The 22531-nt window shown below is 40.1% G+C and overlaps 1 protein-coding gene across 2 annotated transcripts in view; it reads right to left on the reverse strand.

Annotated features, from left to right (window-relative positions):
- Nucleotides 1-9941: 9941 nt before the first annotated feature.
- KMT5B (lysine methyltransferase 5B) overlaps nt 9942-22531 on the reverse strand; it is a 28420-nt gene continuing 15830 nt past the window's right edge. For both annotated transcript variants that reach the window (XM_084287883.1, XM_084287882.1), the window contains exons 4-10: nt 20896-21061; nt 19524-19633; nt 17900-18066; nt 17202-17221; nt 16881-17017; nt 14053-14249; nt 9942-12688 (exon numbers count right to left, since the gene is read on the reverse strand). In XM_084287883.1, the coding sequence (XP_084144009.1) occupies nt 11220-12688; nt 14053-14249; nt 16881-17017; nt 17202-17221; nt 17900-18066; nt 19524-19633; nt 20896-21061 (2266 nt within the window). In that variant the 3' untranslated portion in view covers nt 9942-11219. The remainder of the gene's footprint in view (nt 12689-14052; nt 14250-16880; nt 17018-17201; nt 17222-17899; nt 18067-19523; nt 19634-20895; nt 21062-22531) is intronic.

Genomic DNA, 22531 nt, shown 5'->3' on the forward strand with positions numbered 1-22531 from the left:
CTCTTGGAAAATTTCCCGGAGTGGTTCAGCTGACAGTAGCACTAAAAGTCACAGCATGTGCCTGCAGATGTCTTTGTATCAAACATTCAGAGATATAACAGCAGAGATTTAATTGCCACAACCCTGCTCTTAAATGACTGCGGCTATCTCGGGCTATGTCCTTGCCAGAGATGACGTGGTGCAGATCTCACTCCCCCAACAACTGCAGAAGTCTGAGTTCATGCTGAAAAATCCACTACTCGAGTTTTTCCCTTCATTTCAGGGTCATCCACACCCCTCCCCCCCAAAAAAAAGAAACCCATCTCTTAAATCTTTCTCCAGGCACACCGAGATAAGGAGTAACTCTCTCCCAAGTGCCAGTCACCGGGAAGACACCGGCTGTTGGAGCAGATACCTTGCTCTGTCCTCCTCGCCTCGTCCTTGAGAACTCTGCCCATTATTCCTTGGAAAATTTCCCAGAGCAGTTCAGCTTACAGCAGCACTGAGAACCTCAGCATGTGTCAGGAGATGTTTTTGTATCAGATGTACCAGGATATAATGCGGCAGATGCTTAATTATCACAAGGTTTTTGCTCCCTTGTATCCTCTGTCGCTTATTACTCAGGGAAAGAATGAAAGAATGAACAAAAGGGCCAGCAAGAAGCCACAAACCCTTCCTTAAGCAGTAACCAGGCTACCATTTTTTGGAACTTTTCCTGATGCAACAAAAGACAGCGTAAAGACAGGAACTTTGGCGGTGGCAGTTTTGAACTCCACAACCCCTCACTTTGCCTTGGTTTTCTATGCGTGCATTACTGGAAATGCAATCGACTGCCGGGCAGTCAGGCTTCAAAAAGGTATTTAAGAAGTAGCAAGCCTCCGGGAGCTGCTATTCACTGAAGCAGCCCCAAATTCCCGAGTGAAGTGGCGTCCTGTTCTGTCTGATCACTGCCACCGCAGCGGCTGCAGGAGCTGCCCCCGAGCAGCCCCGCTCCCAGGGGAGAGACGGGCAGGGAAGTGGCACTGGGATGGGGATGGCTTCAGCTGGGGGAGCAGTGGCACAATAACGGGCACTGGGTTGGGGGCTGGAAGCCCCCTTAGGGCACACGGTTGTTGGAAAGGCAGTTTGGAGCAGGAAGGAGGCGAAGGCAGCCGGTGCACTTGCTGCCAGCACAGCAGCCTCAAATGGCTGTCACAGACCAAGGCACGAAAGTGGCATGAGCCAGGAGGCTCATGTCAGGAGGCCAGGAGGTGATGGCAGAGCAGCTGAAGATGAGTAGGGTGACGAAAGGAGGCATCCACAACATCCCAGCAAAGGCCTTTCAGCTAGAGCTGCAACAAGCTGATTCATCCCCCAGCCTTCGCTTGCGTGGCCTGCTCCCTCTCCTGGGGAAAATGGGCAGAAAAAAGCCCAACACAAGTGCTCACAAGCACTCCTCAGAGTGAATGTCGGGGTGAAAATGCCTCTTTTCTGGGAAGAGGACAGAGATCAGCAATTCCAGGCATGAGTGGCTTGGTATTTGTAGCCACAAAGATAAATGTGAGCGTCTGTGAGTGAGGAGAAGGAAGAATCTTGAAACGTACTCTTCCGGTGAGAAATACTCACCACTTACCTACCCTTGACTCCTTTGGGATTCCAAGGACCAGTTAAAATCTTGGCAGTGAAGCTGGCTTGGGAGATCTTGCAGTAAGATCAGAACCAGCTGGCCCAGCATGGGCCAGTAAATGGTACTGGCAGCCGCCAGTAAATGTCCACATCACGCAGCACTGGTCTGACTGGGAGAGAGGGAGAGGTGAAGGGCTCTGCTGAGCTTCATAGTGCAGGGGCACAAACCCTACCGGGTGGTACTGGTGCCAAACCAGTGCTCCTTTAGCCTCTTCCTTCTCAATCCCAGTCAAAGAACTTTGCTGTAGGAAATGTATGACAAACAGACACAATTAAAATCGAGAGGACAACTCCCTCAGTTTTACAGAGGGAAAAAGGGGGACAGGCTTGACTGTGCGAAGGAAGAAGTGGCAGGGCTGTGAAAAACAAACAAAAAAAAAACAACTAAGGCTTTTCATATTCCTGGAATTTTACCAAAGTCATCCACCTTGCTTAGGTGCACAGCCTGTGCCAGCTTTTTTATCCTGGGGATGCAAGGAGGGAAAAAAAAGAAAAACAAAAAAAAAGTCTTGCTTGATTCTTACTAGTCTATGAGAGTCATCAAGTGATATCACACTGGGCAACCACGCAATCAGAAAATGTCACAAGGCCTACAGCTGTTCCCCTGTGGCTTTACAGCTGCTTTCTGAAGCCAAAACTCCTCCTTCTTACCCCGTTTTGCAGCCATGCCTGTCAGCTGCGGAGAAGCCCTCCCATAACAGTTGGGTCTGCAAAAGGCAGCCCAGCTTTGGGGAAAATCCACTTTGCCTAAACACATTCCTACTGAATGCAGCTGCATCTGTGTGCCAACATAAAAGGCGTGTAAGACTTGCTTTTTACAGATATTCTAGATCTGAATAGAGGGAAGAAAAAAAAAATTCCAAGAGAGAAAAAGGAAAAGAAAGTTACTATCACCCACCCTATGGCTTCTACAAGCCATAAAAGAGGCCTTTAATTATTTTAGTTTTCATTCTAGCAATAGGAGTGTTCTAACAACAGGAGTTATGCCTACGTAATTCAAGACTGATAATACATACAGAAAATTTTGCAGGGTAAGAGGTCCTTGTCCTGAGGTGCCATAGCTCTGTTAGGCTGGTGACAGGCAGTATTATCCCTGTCATACAGACAGAGCACAGATCAAGAGCCAAACTTCAAATTCTTTATCGATGTGTAAGGCAAGCCCAATGAAGGAGAGGAACAGGAGAAGTAATAAATATAAGGTGGAGGAGTTCAAGACTATAAAACAATGATGCCTATTGCAGCCTTTCTGACTGAGGCCAGCAAGCGTTGTGATTGCCAGGCAACGTCAGGCGACGCTTGAGCCTGCACAGAAGGTGGTGCATGGGTATCGAGCCTTTTCCTCTGCACTATAAGCAGTATTTAGGAGACCAGAGTCTGGCACTGCTATGCCATGCACCCTTAGGGAGGCCAGTTCCCATTTCTGTGCCTCAGGGCCTCCAGCAGAATGACTGGCACCTGATCTCCTTCAGCAACCACTGTGATATGTGGAAGGTTCCTGCTGTGTTGTTCTTGGTATTTCATGATCCACAGAAATTCAGGAGCAAAAGTAACAGCTGAGACTTAACTCTGTGGCCTTGGTGAGAGTAACAAGCCTGGAGAGCCAGAACAAAGAGCAAGGGTCACGTAGGCCAGCCGGAAGGAAGGCCAGGCAGTGCTGGCTGCATCTTCACAGTTTAAGTTCTCCCAGAGCCTTCATTCAGATTTCATTTAAATGAATCTCCTAATCGCTTTAGGTAATCAATCCCTTGCAGTGTGGGAGAGAACATGAAGCAAACCAAGGATGAGAGATCAGCCTTCCAGAAAGAGATGCTGTCAGGACAGCCAGGCTCTTCCCACTGCCGACAGCGCTGTGAGGAGGTGCAGCCCCCGAGCAAACGGCGATTTAAGAGCAATATAGCAGCAGGAAGGGGCAGCAGCCAGCTTGTTCTCACTTGATTTTGGGAGGTGTAAGACCAGCCAGCAGCCCTTCCCCCCCAAGAATGCATGCAGCATTCCTGAAGCAAGTGTTAATGCTGGAACTGGACCAAGCAAGGATTCCTATAGACTTAGTGGACGAGAGGAGAGCGTTACGTTGCTTGCTTCTTTCCACCAGCCCGCTCACCCTGCACGTCCCCTCATCTGAGGATCTGTGGCACAGGGGCTGCTGGCTGGAGGGGAGGCACAGCAACACACAGCTTGGCAGGAATTATTCTGACTAATGGAAACAGCAGAAACTCGAGAGAGAGGGGCATGAACAAGGCTAGGCAGGGCTAAAGGAGGAGCCACCTCCTGGTGGAATGGGGACGTTTCAAGTTAGCGCAACTGCATTCAGCATCCCGTTAGCTCCAGTTCCCCCTTGCCAAGCACTGCTCAGTAACCTGGATTAATCCCTCCCTGCAGACAGCTGCTGGCTTTCTGCCCCGGCTGTCATTCAGGTGCACCCTTGGGATAGCACAGGAAAAGCAGTAAGCAGACAAACAGCTCGTAGCAAACCCTTACCAACTGGGAAAGGGAGCTGGGCTGAGAGATCCTTCTCTCGGAAGGCGAGTGCCACCTTGTGCTGGGAGTGGTAATGCCAAAGAGATTAAAATTTGTAAATCCAGAGCGGGGCAAGAGGTGGAGCAAAGTTGCGTTCGGAGCTCTGGCTTTTGGTACCTCCTGGTACCAGCCAAAACCCCTCCCAGCCCAACACAGCCCTGCTGCAGGTGGTTTGATCTTTTCGAAGGGACGGCTGGACCGCAGCGAGCAGCTCCCTCCAGACGTGCCCTGACCCCAAACGTCAGCACGGGCCTACCCACACGAGTCAGGCCTCAGATGTAACTGTGCATGGACCACGGATGACTCTGTCCTCAGCACAGACATCCTGGGATAAACACAGCAGAGTGTCAGAAAGCCAAGGTGTGCTCAGTGTTATTGACTTCCATGCTGGAGCCTGGTTCCCAACACGTAAGCCGCTAGGTAACACCACTGCGAAAGCCAAAAGCTTTTTGGCAGCAATTTCCAAATGTAAAACACTGCTAAAGTGGCTGTCCTGAACCAGCATATGCCTGGACACTCCTGGCTGAGAGCTTCACCATGGTCATGGACATGTTACGGGCTACGAAGATGGTGAAAGGCCTGGAGGGGAAGACGTACGAGGAACGGCTGAGGTCACTGGGCCTGTTCAGCCTGGAGAAGAGGAGGCTGAGGGGAGACCTCATCACAGCCTACAACTTCCTCGTAAGGGGGTGTCAAGATGCAGGAGACCTTTTCTCCATTAACACTAGTGACAGGACCCGCGGGAACGGGGTTAAGCTGAGGCAGGGGAAATTTAGGCTGGACGTCAGGAGGGGGTTCTTCACAGAGAGGGTGGTTGCACACTGGAACAGGCTCCCCAGGGAAGTGGTCACTGCACCGAGCCTGTCTGAATTTAAGAAGAGATTGGACTGTGAACTTAGGCACATGGTCTGAACTTTTGGGTAGACCTGTGCGGTGTCAAGAGTTGGACTTGATGATCCTTAAGGGTCCCTTCCAACTCAGGATATTCTATGATTCTATGTTTATTTTGTTTAAAAACAGGAGGCTGTTACTGTGTGAAAACACAAGCTCCCTATGGATACAGAGACAGTATTTTGAGTTTTATTTGCTTTATTTTATTATTATTATTTTTTAAACAAGCTTGAGAAGGAAAAAGGCACTTTCTCATAAATATTTCTGTGACAAAGGAGGAATTCCTTTGCAAACACCTTGGAAATGAGCAGGGCACGAGTATCCTGTTCGTGAAAACTGTGCACAAACAGAATCCAGCAGTTAAAGATTAAAACACCACGTGGACAATACTGTGTTCCCCCAGAGCAAAAGCAGAAAGATGATAATGTTTGGAATGCGGTTATATTCAGAAGAAAGCTGGATGTGCCACTGAAACACAATTAAAGCATATTGCTGTCACCTCAAAGGGTCTTATGAAGTTTAATCCCAAAGCCACGTGTCCAAGCAAGTCCTCCTGTCTCCTGCAAGACCAGGGACGCATATAAAGTTATCCTCTACGCACATACCCAGAAAGCTGAATCAAACTAAGAGCTGGATGTATCATTTTCCTCATTACTAATTAACCCCTGTGACTGTGTGGGCAGGGGGAGTGCGTCCCAGCTTTTTGACAGACAGTATCGTAACATCCCGAGGGAGGAGCACCACTGGATTTTGCCTTCCATTTCCCTCTCCCAGGTCCCTGCCTCCTTTGGTATGTGCAGCATACAAGCCCTGGCATAGCAGGACGGATCATTTATGCTGTCACACAGTTCAGCAGCTGAGGTGACAAAGAGATGCCCATTCTGGCAGCCAGTGCCAGTCACTGTTGATTGCTCCAGCAGTGCCTGTATGTGACCAAGAGATGTGACCCCACTGCATCTGCACAGGGATGGAGGCAGGTCTGAGTATGACTGCGGCAGTAGTCCTGGAGGTGATGCTGAACTTTCCACATCAGCAGAAGGGCAAAGAACAGCACTCACTGGGAGCATCCTTCGGGGTTCTGGCTAGCTCTGCTAGCTCTGCAGTCCTAGACCCGACTGCTAGATATTCAGAGATAGAGAAAAAAATAATAAAGACCAAAAAATTCTTCTTTCCCTCTATAGATGAACCACTTCTAGCACAGCAGCTGCATCTTGCGCGCCCGTCAGCTGCACAGGACCGAAGCATGACATTGGAAAAGCCCTTAAAGAAAAGAGAGGGGAAAAAAAAAAAAAAAAAAAAAAAAAAAGTAAACCAGCACAAACTGGTGCTGTTCACACCTGATGCTCTTTGCGTCTGCTGAAAATAACTGGAATAACCAAAACACACAAACACGGTTAGTTTCACCAGAAATTACATTTGCCATCCTGTGCTGGAAACTAAAAGTAGACATACTGAGAGCTTCGGGCTTTATTTATTTATTTATTTTTAAATATTAATCCAGAGAAGATTTTCATTCAATTACATGGCGTGTTTCGCAAGCTGAAACTGTTCCCTGTTGGTCATCGCCAACAGATGCATCATCTCTGACACTAAATGCCTGCTCCACAATTCCCAGCTTCACCCTGCAGAAGGGGTCTCACCCTAGACTTGTTCATATGCATGCAGCTCATAGTAAGACCAGTGCGGATTTGGGAGGGAGTTGAAACTGTTTTTCCCACTTGATTTTACAACATTCAATATAAAAGTTAACAGAAAGTTGAGAGAAGACGGGAAAAAAATGTACTGCCTCAAAAATATGCCTTCCTCCTCCTCAACAGAAGAATACAAAAGTATTTTTTCATTTCAAAATATTTTTAAATGAAAGCATGCAGAAAAGGCATCTACAGATACTTTAACATTAAAAAATATGTATCTTGTGATATTTGGCTATCAACAGATTACTTTGAAAAAATAAAACCAAACGATCATTATGGTCCCTTCCAACCCAAGCCATTCTAGAATTCTACGATTTTCATTCTCTACTTTAGTTCTACCAGTTTCCAAGCAATTCTGTTGTAAAAGGTTGCAGCTGACATAGTAATTGGAGCAGAAAAACCCTGTAAATCTAATTATAGAACTGACTTCTGATGCGTATCATAAAGCACCAGTGGAAAAATCCATGTTTTGTTGGACCCATTGGTAGCTCCACACCAGCCCACCACCAAAACTATGAGTCTGCCTGTTGAGTCAAACCAATTCCAGAGCAACCTAGGCTAGCTGGTCCCATCCACACCTGTTTCAGAGACGACATCCCTGTGCCTACAGCAAGCAGACCTCCAGCATCACCTCTCAAGCTGCTCTTGGCTATTCTGCTCACATTTTATGTATGGATGAAGTGAAATTAGTTAAATCATGTGCAGCTGCCTAGTTCAGAGAAGCTGCAGATTTCCTTTCCCTGTGGAGAGAAGGAATAGTGTTGAAATAACCACCTGTGCCTTGCAATTGTCAACACGTTTCATGGGATCGGCGTAAACATGGTATTATGACTAGAACAGAAGTCACATGGAGGCAAAAAGGAGTAGCTGTAACAGGCAATAAAGAGCAGATATGTACTAAGTGTTACAGCCATGAAATGACACTAAAGAGAACTTAACGTGGTAACTTGTGAAACCAGGAGTTCAGAAAAGGGCAGTGGATTATGTGAGGCTATAGGTTTCTTTGTGACCCAACCCAAAGAAGAGAAGAGGATTTAGTAAAACACATACCGGAGGAGATAAGGCAAACTTAAGTGACTTTGCTTTTTGTTTTCAGTAAGTCTTACTCCACACAGATCCCCAGCCTTCAAACCAGAGCAACGTGGGGAGCAGAGGAATTATGTTCCTGAGTTTATTTTAAAGAGCGCGCACTGGCAGCTCTAAGCAAAACTGACCAAACAAACCAAAAAGGTGAGCCAAAAGCAGACCCGGATCCATGCTTTGGGGAGCTCCTGGGATGCATTTATCACATACTGGCAGGTAAGGTAACTGGAACAACACTGAGTGACAGTAACCTGCAAGAAACAAATACCCGAGTACTCAAAGCAGACACAGGAACGCCCCATTGCCAGCAAATATGCCAGGGGAAAAAAACAAAACTTTGCAACACCCCCAGTAACAGGACGTTCATAAAAGTCTTGCAGAAAATCTGGAACAATTTTATGAGAAATAATTTTTGAAGTCCAAACCCTGCTGGTAGGCTGCTTCAGCTACAGATGAGGTAGACGTGAAGATGCTTGATTAGCTCAGACACGTTTCAGACAATGTGACAAGAGCATTTCACAATTGCAAGCTTCTGCTGCTTGCAGAAACCAGAAGGCTGCTTCTTTGCACAAGCAACTTTCCACAAATTCCCTGATGTCCAGGGCAACTTTCCTGAACATCTGAAATGGTGAGGGCTTGATTCCTATTTGGCTATTTCTAGCCAAATTGCTCTGGAAATGACTATGAAATTATAATACTTATAAAACTATAAATTATGAATTTTTTATGCCAAAGAGACATGGGAAATAGAATCACCTGCTTTTGCCTTACTGTTGCTCCCTATTGACTCTCCACGCCAAAGACACAAGCCAGCCAAGTTACAGAGCTATCCTTCCTACCACCTACATCCAAAAGCTCTTGCTAACCCTGCCCTCACCTATAAGGGCCCTCAGCACGCACCACTTGTGCAAGGATGCTTGTAAAGCAGCAGCCAACCCGCTGTCTCTGGGGTGCTTGGAGCATTTCTTGTTACACCTGACAGCCAAAACCAGCCCACGTTGAAATATGAGTTAGTAGGAACAGCTATCCCAGGGAAGTTTTCTACTTGTAATGGAAGTAGAATGGAAGAAAGAATAACTGCGGAGCCAAGAAGGGGAACTGGAGGGCTGGTGTCCCTGAGCACACTACACTGAGCATCATGTTGGACACGTCCCATCCTTTGCTCATACAGCCACGTGGATTTTCACCCCGTGAAAACAGGAGTGAGGGCTTGGGGAAAGAGCCGTATTTGTCATTAACTGTTTGCTGGTGAATTTCCTACCACAAGGGAATTCTTTAATAATTCTTCAATTCTCTTCTCCTTGTAACCTACTTTTTCAGTGACTCACTTTCACACGATGCACTCCAACTACAAAGCCCACAGGACGATCCCCCACAGCTGACTCAGGACTCAGAAACGTCAGCATACTTACCTAAGCCTTTTGCATTCAGCCTTCAGTCAACCACGTCTGACGAAAAAAGCCCTCATATATATATATATATATATATATATACACACACACTCTGTACATGAGACACAGCTGGCCTTTAACAAAGACTGGACATTGTGAAAATGAAGTTACAAGTGTTGTGTTTAATTCTACACTTAATTCTCTGCTCAGAATACAGACGCGAGGGTCAGAGCTGGCCAGACCCCTCTGCTCAGCTCATACGCAAATCTACTCACACGTTACTCAGTGCTTTCAAACCTGGGTAGGACAGCTGTCACATAACTCAATTTCTTGCTCCTCTGGGCAGAGAGGGTTGGACTTGACATGAAAATACTATGCAATTAAGAGGAGATTAAACTAATACAACAGTACGTGGTTTTTGATGTGACTTCTGTTTCTACACCCTTCGATACAAGAACTCTAAACCTTAACCCATGGTTGAGTAAGAACACAAATACCAAACTGCTACACAGTTATGACAACTATGAAATATGGTAACTTTAAAGAGTTTCCTTGAAACAGGTCTGCAAATTAGCTGATTTATACATAAGAACAAGTTCATTGTGCCCACAAGTGGTAAGTTTTCCTAATGTTCTTTTATTAAAAAAAAAAAAAAAAAAAAAAAAAAAAAAGGAGCCAAACATTGCCCTGGTGCTCTTCATTGTTATAAAGTAGACTCTGAAGTATCAAGTGAACTACATAAAAGCAAAGAACTCCAACTGATGCAGAGTTTAAAACTAGGTTTACAAGTTCCTATTTTATTGGCATGGATGTATTTCTAAACTTAAAAACCCTTCTGGCAAGTTATCTCAATTTCTTATGACAAAATTTCTCACAACACACAAATATTTACAACATATACATATTTTTTCAGTCTTTTACAACTGGTTCTTAAAAGACAAACATTTTATAGGTTACCACAGAACAAAAGCTGTGACTTAGTTGTTTTTAATTTCATAAAACTATCATAAGTTAAAGTGAATAGATTTTCTTTAAATTCCTTGTAGCATTTTACAAGTGCAACAGAAAAAATATGAAGAACCAATTCAGGATAGCTGCAGTTCATTGGATAAATGTTGCCCGTTGTAATCACATTATTTCACAGCAAATTCTTGAAAAAATAAGCACCAATCATTCTTGCAAAGAACAATTTTATCTAAAAGTATTGAAAAGTGTTAAATACAAGGTGTTTAATTTACATAACAAGCAATAAATACACCATATCCAAACTTTTATTCTGCATACTGCTACCCTTGTACATATAATGTACTAAAAAGTCAGCAAATTGTCAACACCTTTTAATTTTTTTTTCTTTTTTTTAAAGAAATCAATTTGACTTCCAACCAACGGTTTGCTACTATAACAAAGGCCACAAACAGTACGTCTGGGACAGCATACAGTGTTAAAACTGACAAACTCCAAGGGGAAAAAAACATCTAGCAAATAAATTGAAAAGCTGTAGTTCATTGCTGGTGATATTAACATATACTAGAAAACCTTAAATATGCTGCTACTATGATTTTTTTTTTTAATTGTTTAGTCAAATATTGTAAGAGCAAACTAATGCTCTTACAGATCAAAAATAATTGTGTAGCCACACTGTATTCTCATTGTCCTGCATGGAAAAGATTTGATGCAATTTCATAACTTTGCTTGAGCCTTTATTTTACAACAGAGCATTACCTCTTACTCTAACTTAGAATTGCACATAAGAAGGCTATTAAAAAGTACAATAAAAATCTGCACAAATCAGACTTAAGAAGAGTCAGTATGCTGTACACTTTCTACAATATTATGTTGATAGGTGAATAAACAATAAAGAAGTGCTGCCACTAAGTCTTTCAGAGAGTTCTTCAGTTGAGGAATAATCAAATGGAATTTTTTTTTTTTTTTTTTTTTTTTAATTTTTAAATTTTTATTTTTTAAAAATGACATCCAGGTCAGTTTAAGACCTATAAGCTTATGCATTGAGCCTTAAAGACTGATCTTCTCTCCTCCTGGAAGAAATATCAATATCTATTGAATCCTTGCCAACAATGAGCCTTAATCTCTTTGCTGGAGGAAGAGGAATAAAGTCATCGAATTCATCATCATAATCATCTTCCTCTTCATCATCTTCTTCTGATGAAGATTCATCTGCTGTTTCCTCCTCATACTGAGCATAATCATCTACCTCCATTCTCGACTCCAAAAGGGAGAGAGTTTCACTACAACACACACCATTTTCATGAAGGTCCTCAGGGTACGTTCCTCGGTTTTCTTCCTCTCGTTTTAGCTGTATTTTTAATTTTGTTGAACTATTGCCTGATCCTGAGTTAAACCCATTATTTAGCTTTGCTACATATAAATTATTATCTTTTTCATGGTCTTTACTTAATTTGATGCTTATTTTTGAAGAATTCATTCCATCATTTTCTTGGTCATTTGCCTTGCTACTGCTATCGTGGCGTCTACGAAGAGTCAGTTTAGGGATCCCAGAGCTATTTTCAAGGATTAGTTGTGCATCATACCTCGTGATTCGTCTTTTCTTTTTACTTTTTGCAGTTCTAAAGCTCTCCTTCGCTTTAAAATTGTCAGATGTTACAACAGAGCAGCCACCAGATCCAGGGACGCAGTCTTTATAGCCAACAGGTGTCTCTACCACATTATTCCTCTCTCCGTGTTCTGAATGAGAACTGATCAAATCTGGTACTTCATCGGTCACGGGTGTATTGTGCGTACTATCAGTTTCATCTGTTTTTGCAGGTGGTTTCGCTACTTTTCCTTGTCGAGACTTCTTTTTTGACATGCCTGCATCGTTTTTCTGGCACCTAACCTCCCCTTTATGTGATGCTCCATGAGCCAGATCATTTTCATTTGTCACATGAGACTGCTGCTCTAAAACGTCCGATCGCGTTCCAGTCAAGTTATTCTTATAGCTATCCAATGTATTTGGTTCAAGCTTTATGTCAGAGGTCTCCTTCAAACTCATCCTTGTTCTCATTGACCTCCTTGTTATGTATGTGCAGGGTGGTATATCACCATGCTCATGAGCACCTTTCACAGAATTCAGTTTATACTCCCTTGCTGCATGCCTTGTTAAGCATCCACTAGAGACTGCAACTTTGACTGGTCCCTCTAATTCTTTATCTTTTTTAATGGGCAAGTTTTTATATAAAACTACTTTAGGCTCTTTGAGAACTAAATTTCCCATTTCGAGCTTTCTAGAAGCGTTCTTCTGCTCTGGCCTTTTGCACTGATTTCTCAGCTTAATCTTCGAAAGTAAAGGCTTTGCAGGCTTTTTCAGTCTCTTTGGTACCCTGGAATTATTTAGATGAGTTAGTTTAGATGAGGTAGAATTTGATGATGCTGGAATTCTTGATATAGACTGTCTGGTTAATGTTCTATTTTTGCCGTTCTTTTTTACACCAATTGAAGATTTTCTGTTAGCTGCAAAAGAAAGAGGTGTTAATGACACTGATTTAACCCAAGGTTCCCACTCCCCAAACACTGTAGTTATTTTATTTATTTTTAATCAAAACTTTAACTAACTAAGGCTCTAGCAATCACTTTAATCAGAATATGTCAAATGGCCTACAGAGTATGCAGTAAGGAGACAAACTGACTAATGTGCAACTCAGAGATGAAAAGATTGTCAAAAAAGTCAAAAGTACTTCTACATTCCAGGTACACTTCCCTTACTACCTCTAATATATGCAGTTTGGTGGGTTTTTGTTTGTTTTGTTTTATTTTTATTCAGTTTCTTCTTCTACTGAATTTTCCACAAATTGATCCTGCATGATCCTCAGCATTTACTGAGCATTATTCCAGCAAAAGCAGAGGATCAGCAAGCTCTTGTTTTAATCCCAGGATTTTTTCTTTTGGGGAGACAAACCCAAAACTTAACTACTGTAATGATTTCATTTTCAAGTCTCCAGTTGTCTGTTACTTACAGCGATAAGCAACTGAGCATAGCCTGCTCAAGCAAAGCTACAACTCCAAAGCTTTATAGCTAGAGATCATATAACTGGGAAAAGGTTGTGTTTTTTTTGTTTGTTTTGTTTTTCAGCTTCAGAGCAGTAAACAGGAGACATATGGAACCAAAATATTTGAAGTGACTCAAAAACTGTTAGTTAAGTCAAAGTTGAAATTACTTATATCTTGCCTATATTCTGTGAGGAAAAAATGAGACTTCTCTTCATCAAGTAGTGAGTGTCAAGAGCATCAGAAACAAAAAACCCCTCCCATTTCTTCTGAGATTACTAACTGTACACTGTCACTTCAGAAGAGGTATTTAAACTATCAGTCCTGGATGTATAAAGGGAATAGGTGCTCAGTTTAAAGCATCTCTACAGGAAGTGACTATTTTGCTTGGTAATCTCAACTAGGAGTATTTATATAAAAACTGTTTTCCTACGGAATGTAGATACCTCAAGCTCTATGAGCTTTCTTTCCTAAGCAATAGTACTGCATGTGATTATTTCCCATATTTCTGAAGTATGTAACTTCCCAACAGAGCTCTTTAGCTGACAAATTTAGAAATATGTCACTAGCTATTAGCTACTGGTGTACATAAAAAACGAAAATGAGAACATACAAACAAAATAAGAATGTACTACCTTTCATCACAGAAAGGCTTAAGGAAATCTGTTAAATTGCTATATAAATTACCTTTGGATTCCTGAATCAATTAGTTCTAAAAAACAGTATTTGAGATGCATCTCAACATTAAGACAGCAATTCCATCACAGTGAAAGTTTTTCATTTTTTTATGAATCCTTTAGTCCTGCACTCCAAGTTTTTCCCATACTTACTTGCATTAGCTTTTTCCTGAGTGGTATCTGCATCAGTGTTAGAGCTGACAGACTGGCTGTCTGAATTTTTGCTGCTGTCACCCAACTTTTTGAGTCTATTCAATCGTTTATCTGTTTCTCTCAGTCCATATTTACTATTAATCACAGGAGTAGGTGCAGGCAATCCCACTCTTGATTTAAAAGCACCAGTTCCGCGTCTGTAAAGAAGAGGATGACAATATATTAATAGCTGTTAGTATAAACTTACATCTTTGTTTCATATGTTAGTCTGAATCTTGTTGTGTTTGGATAAACAATATCAAGAACCACTGAATTTATTAACATTTTATTAAAACAGCCTACAAATATCCACATAGATATCTCTTTTCAGCAAGAAGTTCCGAAATACCTTCCATATATTTATTGGAAGAAGAACAAACCTAATTTGCAATTTTGCTTTTTGTCTATTTTAGTACGTTTTCATAATGAAGTTATACAGGTGAAAATGAAATACAGTAGTTCAAAACACTACTTGAAATCAACTGAGGTAACAGTTTAAATTAATTATTTTTCTTACTCACAACAGCCTAATTAAAAAAAAGCTAGCTGCAGTTACAATGCTTGTTACTGCATCAGCAAGAGTTATAAAGTGCATAAAATCGAATAAGATTATCTCATATTTCTGTTTACTTTTGGAACTGACATACTTTTAGTCTTTATTTACCACAAAAACATCTGAGTTAACTTGAAACTTTTTTTAAAAAAATTAATCACAGAAAAGGGTGGAGATTAAGAATTCCATCACTTGCATTTCAAACACTACTACCATGTTCACTTTGGTACTTGTCATCCAGTAAGCTTGCACTTTGGAGAATTATCGAAGACAACTTCAGTTTGGATTCCAGTGTGCTGCACTGGAAGAAAATCCACAAAGCGTAACCAAAAGTACGCCGGAAAGAGATTGGAGAGGATCTCAAGTGTCACAGGGTTAAATATTATTATGCATATACAATAATTATTCTCAAATTAACTGATATTTCTTTGATATGGAACATTCTTTCAGTATTATTTTCAATTCCACAAATTACAGGCAGCTAAAATAAGATACTAGGCTGAACCCAGCACAAGCAGCAGTCGCTTCAGATCAATGCCATAAATAACCACAACTGCCTTCTGACACATCTTCGGTGCCCAGTTATCCCAGTTAGACATCATGAACAGCATGCTCGCTCACCTAACAGTGTGAATGCACATTTTCTTGGTGATGGTTTTTGGAGGCTTAAAAATATTTGTACAGTGCTAATCTTCCCTCAACTCCCAAGTATATCCCCTAGGCTCTTACAAGTCTAGCATTTTAACATTACAAAATTAACAATCTTTGCAGAATAGTCAAAATGTCATCACTCAAAAATTATTTTTCCTGGTGTTCAGTGAGATGACTGACTTCACTACACATCTCCTTTTTCATAACATAGTCATCCATTAGGTTGGCTTATCTGTGCTATTAAAGACTCATTTTCCCTTGCTCAGCTTCCTTAAACTCAAAACTTCCCATATTTGACTTCTGTAACATAATTTTGTGACTGAAAAGTAGATTCTTGAAATGAGAATTACCAAAGTCTTAGCTTTAAACTACAACATTTTCATGGACTTAAAATCCAAAGATGACTAGTTTGAGAAAATATTCTGACACAAGATCTTGGTCTGTCCTGCAAGGAAGTATGTCCATATTACATCAAAAGCAACAAAGAAACTTGAGCAAAAAGAAAAAGAAACATCTCTCTCCAAGAAGCAAGGAAAAATATTAAATGGTACCCATTTATTCAACACTTAACAGCTCCCAGGACTGATGTACATTTTTACTAATAACTCTTTAGATAAATCCTAAGACTGTAGCCTTCACTTGGAATGATCTACCAACATCATATGACCTTGGAGGCCCACAGCAGCAGGTCTTCCCTTGAATTGCAAGAATTGTTAGTGACCATAGTAGCTAGTAAAAATGAAGGTTGGTAATGAAACTATTTACATGTGTATGCATTAAACTATTTCTCAATATTATTAATATTTTGTCCTTCATAGGTTTCTTCTCTCTACAATTAGCTCAAACTAACAGAATAGTTATGGGTTCTGCATAGTTCCTCTTGGAACCAGGCAAGGCTGGCACAAATCATGTTGAACCACCATGCTCAAGGTAAGAAGTTGTTTAGCCATGGCAGGAAACAACTATGAAATTCTTTCAATTGATTTTGTGAAGAAGCTAGGTTGTGATAACCTGGGTAAAAAACAAACAGAAACAAGTTTGCTGTTATGGTGCAATGGACAGATACAGTCAAGTACTGTCCAAACTTGTAGACCTTCAATAAATACTTAAACAATTAAGTTCTAGTAATATAAGGTGAAAACTACTTTGCCTATTTCCATCAGAACAGGACTTCAGATTAACAGAGAAATTTGCCTTCTCTAGTGGAAAAAAAAAAAAAAAAAAGCTGCCATTAGGAGCCAGATGCTAACAAGCTCATAGCAGCTAAACTGCTTTTCCTTCCAATTCTACCTTATTCAGAAAAATATTTTAAAGAATCTAGACTACTTTTTGTCATTCTGGCTATTTCTAAGACAGAAAACTAAAAGAAAAACAGAATGCAGGAGTTATCAGGAAACAAGATAATTCAGTAACAATTAAAAAAAATCATTATGATGAATAATTAGAAGGCAATAATAATATATCAAAGATTGGAGTACTCATAACCAGGTGCCTTCAGTTTCACAAAATATATCATGAATATGCCCAATTGGGAAACTTATTTATATCAACTTTCAATTGGAAACTTACTTATATCAACACATACCTTTCACAGGTGTAACATTCGCAGTATTCATTATTTTCTCCAAAAAATCCATCTCCGTAGTAACAAGAGATTTCTTCTCCAGGCTCAATATCTCTTAGAGCTTTCACACATGCTGTATCTCTTCCAGTTGACACAAACTTGGGAAGAAGATGACAGGAAGGGGAGGAAAAAAAAAAAAGTAAAAGAAAGGCTAGTCATTAAGGTTGAACAGTATCTAAGTGAGAAAACAAGAAGTAAAACAGCTGGGGAGGAAAAGGTGAAGGGACAAAAAAAATATAAGAGTGGGGTGTTTTATTTATTTATTTTTAATGTCTTGCTTACCTTACAGTTAGGTCTGCAATCTGAAAAAGGTCCAAAAGATAAAGTCAATTAACTGTTGATAAGACCTGAAACATGAATAGTTGTAGATATCTAAAGTAAGGATTCACTCTGACTTCAGTAACTCTAGAATCTCAACTAAATACTGGGAGTCATATTAGTATTGCATGAAGGTATGTACCAGGAGATATTCACTTTGATATCATTTGGTTCCTGAGCTCTTCTTATGCTACCTACAAGTTTTCAAATTCCCTCATTTTTAAGGTAACAGGGTTTATGGTAAATCCTACTCACTTCTCCTTCAGCATACAAATGCAACAGAATAAGCAAAGGGTCTGCGTACAAGATTGAAGGAGCCACAATGAGTTCACCTAAAAAATACGTTACAGCTGACTACATTCACAAACTTTGCTACAGCAAGACAGAGTAGACCCCAATGCGCTCCACTAATTCAACCGCCAGTTCCAAAACCTCTGTGAAGGAAGAAGGCATCACTTTCCAGAGCCTCCTTTGACTTTCCCAGTTCATAGCTCATTAGCTGTTGTTTGTTAAACTCCCAACAGAGCTTTGTCCTGCACTACTCCAGTATAACAGATTCAGGTATTTTCTCTAAATTCCCGTGTCATTTATCTCACATACAATAACACCTCTGAACAGAATTGCTTGTGTCATTCAACATAGTTCCTATATTCGTTACTCACCATGATTGATAAATGCAGCAGGACCAAGCCACAGCTGTGCACAGTTTTTCCGTGTGGAATACATTACGCTGAAGTCGTTTTCCCCATGTCTCAGCAGCATGTTTTCTTCCATTTCTGATAGTTCGGCAATACACCCAACGAGTAATTCTATTTTATCATTCCGTTTCCTTTATTGTAAGAAATAGTAAAAGTAAGAATACGTATCAAAAATTGCAAAGTATAATAGCATGGCATTTCTTCACAAAAACAAAAGCTGTCGATAGTTAGCGTAAGTATACTTTTTCATCTATATGAAATAAATGTTGTATTTGGTACTGTATAGTACTATATACAGTATTGTATAGTACTATATAGTACTGTATATATATACAGTGTATATATGTATGTATATATATATATATATAGTACTATACAGTACCAAATGCATCACTTCTGACAGACATCACTGTCATTGTTTCTATGATCTCTGAAGAAACAAGCAAGAGACTGAGAGTCGATTACTTCATCTACTACAGTTGTTAAAACTAAAATGATTTTTTTTCATTTTTACTTACTCCCTCAAACCAAGCATTTTAAGTGCAAAATTATCCTTTTATAGGGACTGCTCAACATTCCTTACTAGCATTATGTCTGAACAGTAGTTTTCAAACTACTGACTATTTTCCAACTATTTTGGAGCACGACTTTTGTTTGTCTTGCTCAGGTTGTCAGGCAAGATTTTGAGCACAAGAAGTTGATTCATTTTCAACACATCTAAATATACAAAGCTTCTACCCCAAAGAATCAGGCAAGGGAGAATTAAAAACAAAATCACACACACACAAAAAAAAACAAACCACACACACACACACAAAAAGATTATACCATGATTGTGGAACTTCCAGCTATAGTCATGATATAGAAACTGGCCTCAGCCTTCTTGAAGCTTGCTCTCCCACATATTGAGGCCCCAGCCCCACAGTAACAGCATGGTTATTTGGTATGCTGCCAGTGTAATGCCTAGCCACTCAATCCTACCCAGCACAGAATAGCATATCATCATCCCGGATGTGCTGTTACGAGCATCCAGAGACACACAGCAAAGCAAACAGAAATGTCTGGGGGAGGGAGGAGGTGAGGAAAGGGAAAATTAATTTTAAAATCTGGGTTAATTTGGCTATCTTGTAGTGCTGCCACTGACAGGTCTATCTTGAAACTCAAACAGGAAAAAAGGAGAAGGGAAAAATACACCAGGGTTCCAGCTTTGTGCTTCCAAGAGATATTTATCTTTCACAATCAAAATATGCAAATAACATCCTTCAGTTTCACTATGGTAGAAAACTCATTCCCCCCCTCAATTACCTGTTTTGTAACAAATCTGACATCATCCGAGTCTTGACATGGGTTTGTTTCTCATAGCAAACCAATGACTAATGATTTGAAGAAAATAATTATCCGACAGAAACAAGATAACAAATTTGTATATTGAAAACTCCGTGACTAAGTCCAGCTATACAAGGGAATACCTCACAGATGCATGTAGCATGTATTAGCTAGTCAAAGAAAAATTCCCAAATTTGATTTATAAGTAGAAACAATAAATAACAGGCAGAAACAGAATGCAACAGTAAGCTGTATTACTTACCATTCTTTCGTTGCAACTATTTTGGCTCCATTTTGCTCAGAAGAATACCGATTACAAGGCAGTATCTCAAACCCACTGTCAGTTGCAAACATCCGTAAATAAATAAATACCTGCAATGAAAGAAAAAAAAAATACTATTCTGTTAAAAGCAAAACAAAACAAAAAAAAAAAGCAAGAAAAGCTGTATATAAAATGACGTAAGAAAGACAAAAGAAATACATTGCAAAGGAATGTTTTGTGCTGAAATGCATATATTTATGTTTTTAAATAATGCGTATAGTTAAGATGTTAACCTTATAACCTTATTTCTTCAAAGTGACTTGCAAAAATTCTCGCATGGATAACGTGACCATCCAAAAAATTTAAAGTAGTTGAAGATGCCTTGAATGGAACGAAATTGGCCCTGCTAGTGAAAATGGATAATTTCTTCTTTAAGTCACTGAATACTTGTGTTCAAGAATTCTTCCTGGGTCTTTAAGAACCACTCAGACCTAACAATCTCATCGAGTCCAATTTTATTGATTTCTCCATGAGAAGTCTAGCTACTGAATTCAGGGACTGCTGGATCAGTTCAAGTTTTCAAGTTGTTCCTTTTGGTGGCTTTAGTTAAAAGTGAGGTTTTATTACTCAAAAAAACATTTTTAGAAGGCAGCATTTGCTGTTACTTTATTCTATGCTACTACATTTGATCCATTTTAGACTAGGAAAAGGCCAATTCCTTTTGGATGTCTGTGCAAACAATATACTCTTTCTAGAAGGAGCTCTTTTTTAAAAAAAGTAAAACAATATTATAATTTCTTTGCAAATTTGCGTGTCAACAACCTTCGTGCTATACACAAAATTCATTTTGGGATGTTAGAAGTGGAGGAAGCAGAATGATGTTTCTACGTAAATGCCCTATACCCAAAATAGCTGAGGTATATTGCGGTATCAGGGCTTCTCCCTTTTCCTTCATCTTTGACCCACAATTTGATTTACAGTAGCTGTACATTAGAACAAACCCCAAAATCCATAATGAAAACAAACCCAAACCAAGAGTAACAACAAAAAAGTCCTCCAAACTCTTTTCTCCCAGCAGTAGGACTTCTCTCTTCTGCTGAGGACTTAAGCCAATAGCAGAAGGAATTTTGTTTTTTTCTACATGTCTATTAAATAAAAGGCAATGGAAAGTTAGCCTTTTCCCAAACCCCCTTCTCAAGTTCTCTGGGTTTTGAAAAACACAGGAAGTTCATGTTAAAAAGCAGTCAAACAAGTAATATATAACAGAGCAGCAGATTACTTCCCTTTACTACTGCTACAATCCTAAGAAACTTGTACATTTTCTTAGCCTTTCAACCATCTGAAAAAGCACATTAATTACAAATACACCTACATGTTCCTTGAACAACCTTTCCTGCATTTTGTTCTTGTTAAGAAAATAGTGCCGGGCCCAGTCACCTGACGTCAAGGACTTGAAGGCTTTTTCTAAGTGCTCATCTTTCTTAAAACGTTCAATCACCTCTTTTAGTTCTTCTTGCCTTCCTTTTATAGGTCGAAATCTGAAATAAAGAATAAAGCTATTCCAGTCCACTGTTATTCATTTGCAGTTCTTCCTCACAGTAACTCACAGCACATAGATCTTCTGCTAGCCAGATGAATGCATAAAGAAATCGACTCCTAGCATAAAGAAATTGACCATTATGCAATCAAATCACAGCCCCTCATTTCCTGAGATAAGGAGAAAGGTAAGGTAAAGCCAAGCGTACTGCTCGGAACTTTGAAGCCCTCTATTCTGCTGGCACATTTTATTTATAAAACAAATCGCTAAGATTGACCAACACAGAGTAACGTTTCAATATTTTCAACACCTCTCATTTGGAAAAAAAAACAACAGCTAAAGAACTAGTATAATAGAAGTGTCAGTGGTTAGGAGATTTAGGACAATTTAATATCACTAGAAACACATGTACAAGAAAATCCAGAAAATTAATTGGATGCTGCAAGTTTCCTAATAAAGGGATCTATGCACAGTTCTGGCTTTTGTAGTTGGGCTGGGAGATAGAAGTGTCATTTGAAATTTAAGCTCTTTACAACTTCACGTTACACTTGGGATTTTTTAAATAGCGAACAAACAATTAGATGATGCAACTGAAAAGCCCGAGTCAGAAGAAAAAAAAAAATCTCAAAATAGAAAATAAGGAACTATTTTCATGAGGGATTCCAGATCAGCTCTTGCCGTACCAAACAAACTTACTATTCGCATTCATAGAAAATACACCCATTAGTGACTTCACAAAAAAGTTTTGATAATAAGTAACACATAGCACAGGTAAACTGCAGGAGTGATCTTCCACATACCCATACAGTTTTAAGATCTTTTCCCCAAAAATACTTGCTACAGAGAATTTACATAACTAAAAATCACTGGTAGGCAAAAATCTGGAAATAAACCCCTGTATATTAGCAGAGAATTCTGGCTTCTTCCCAAAGCTTGAGATTTAAGACGAACTGTCCTTCATACATGTATTTTCAACAGAAAAAAAGGTTATGGAAAAAAACAATGCCCTATATCAATGTAAGAACGAGCAGCCCCATTTCTGAGCTACAAAACCATCAAGAGAAAGTAGAATTTTGAGATTATGTCAAATCTCTACAAATTATCTTTAAGCATATACCCACACATAGTTTTGAGGCAGAGGGAGGGCGTGGAGTTGTGTGCTTTTAATTGGATAGCACGCCCCAGGAGAGACATCAGAAAGATAGAGAATTCCTAGGGCCACAAGAAACAATTTTCTGTAGCTCCTTCTACAGCTCACACAGCATATGACAGAACAGTTAAACAAGTTAATCTTATGGATTTAATCAAAAGCTGTTAAGACCTATTATTTGCTTCTTTAAGTGTATACCAGCTTCCTTATCTTTAGTGGGGATTTACCATATGGATTTTACTTCCCTCTTACTTACCAAATGAAGCCTGGATTTGATGACAAAAGCAAAAAAATGGGAAACATGTTCTTTAGTTGTTTAAG

Source organism: Netta rufina, assembly GCF_964035555.1.
Source record: "Netta rufina genome assembly, chromosome: 5".
Classification (NCBI taxonomy): Eukaryota; Metazoa; Chordata; class Aves; order Anseriformes; family Anatidae; genus Netta; species Netta rufina.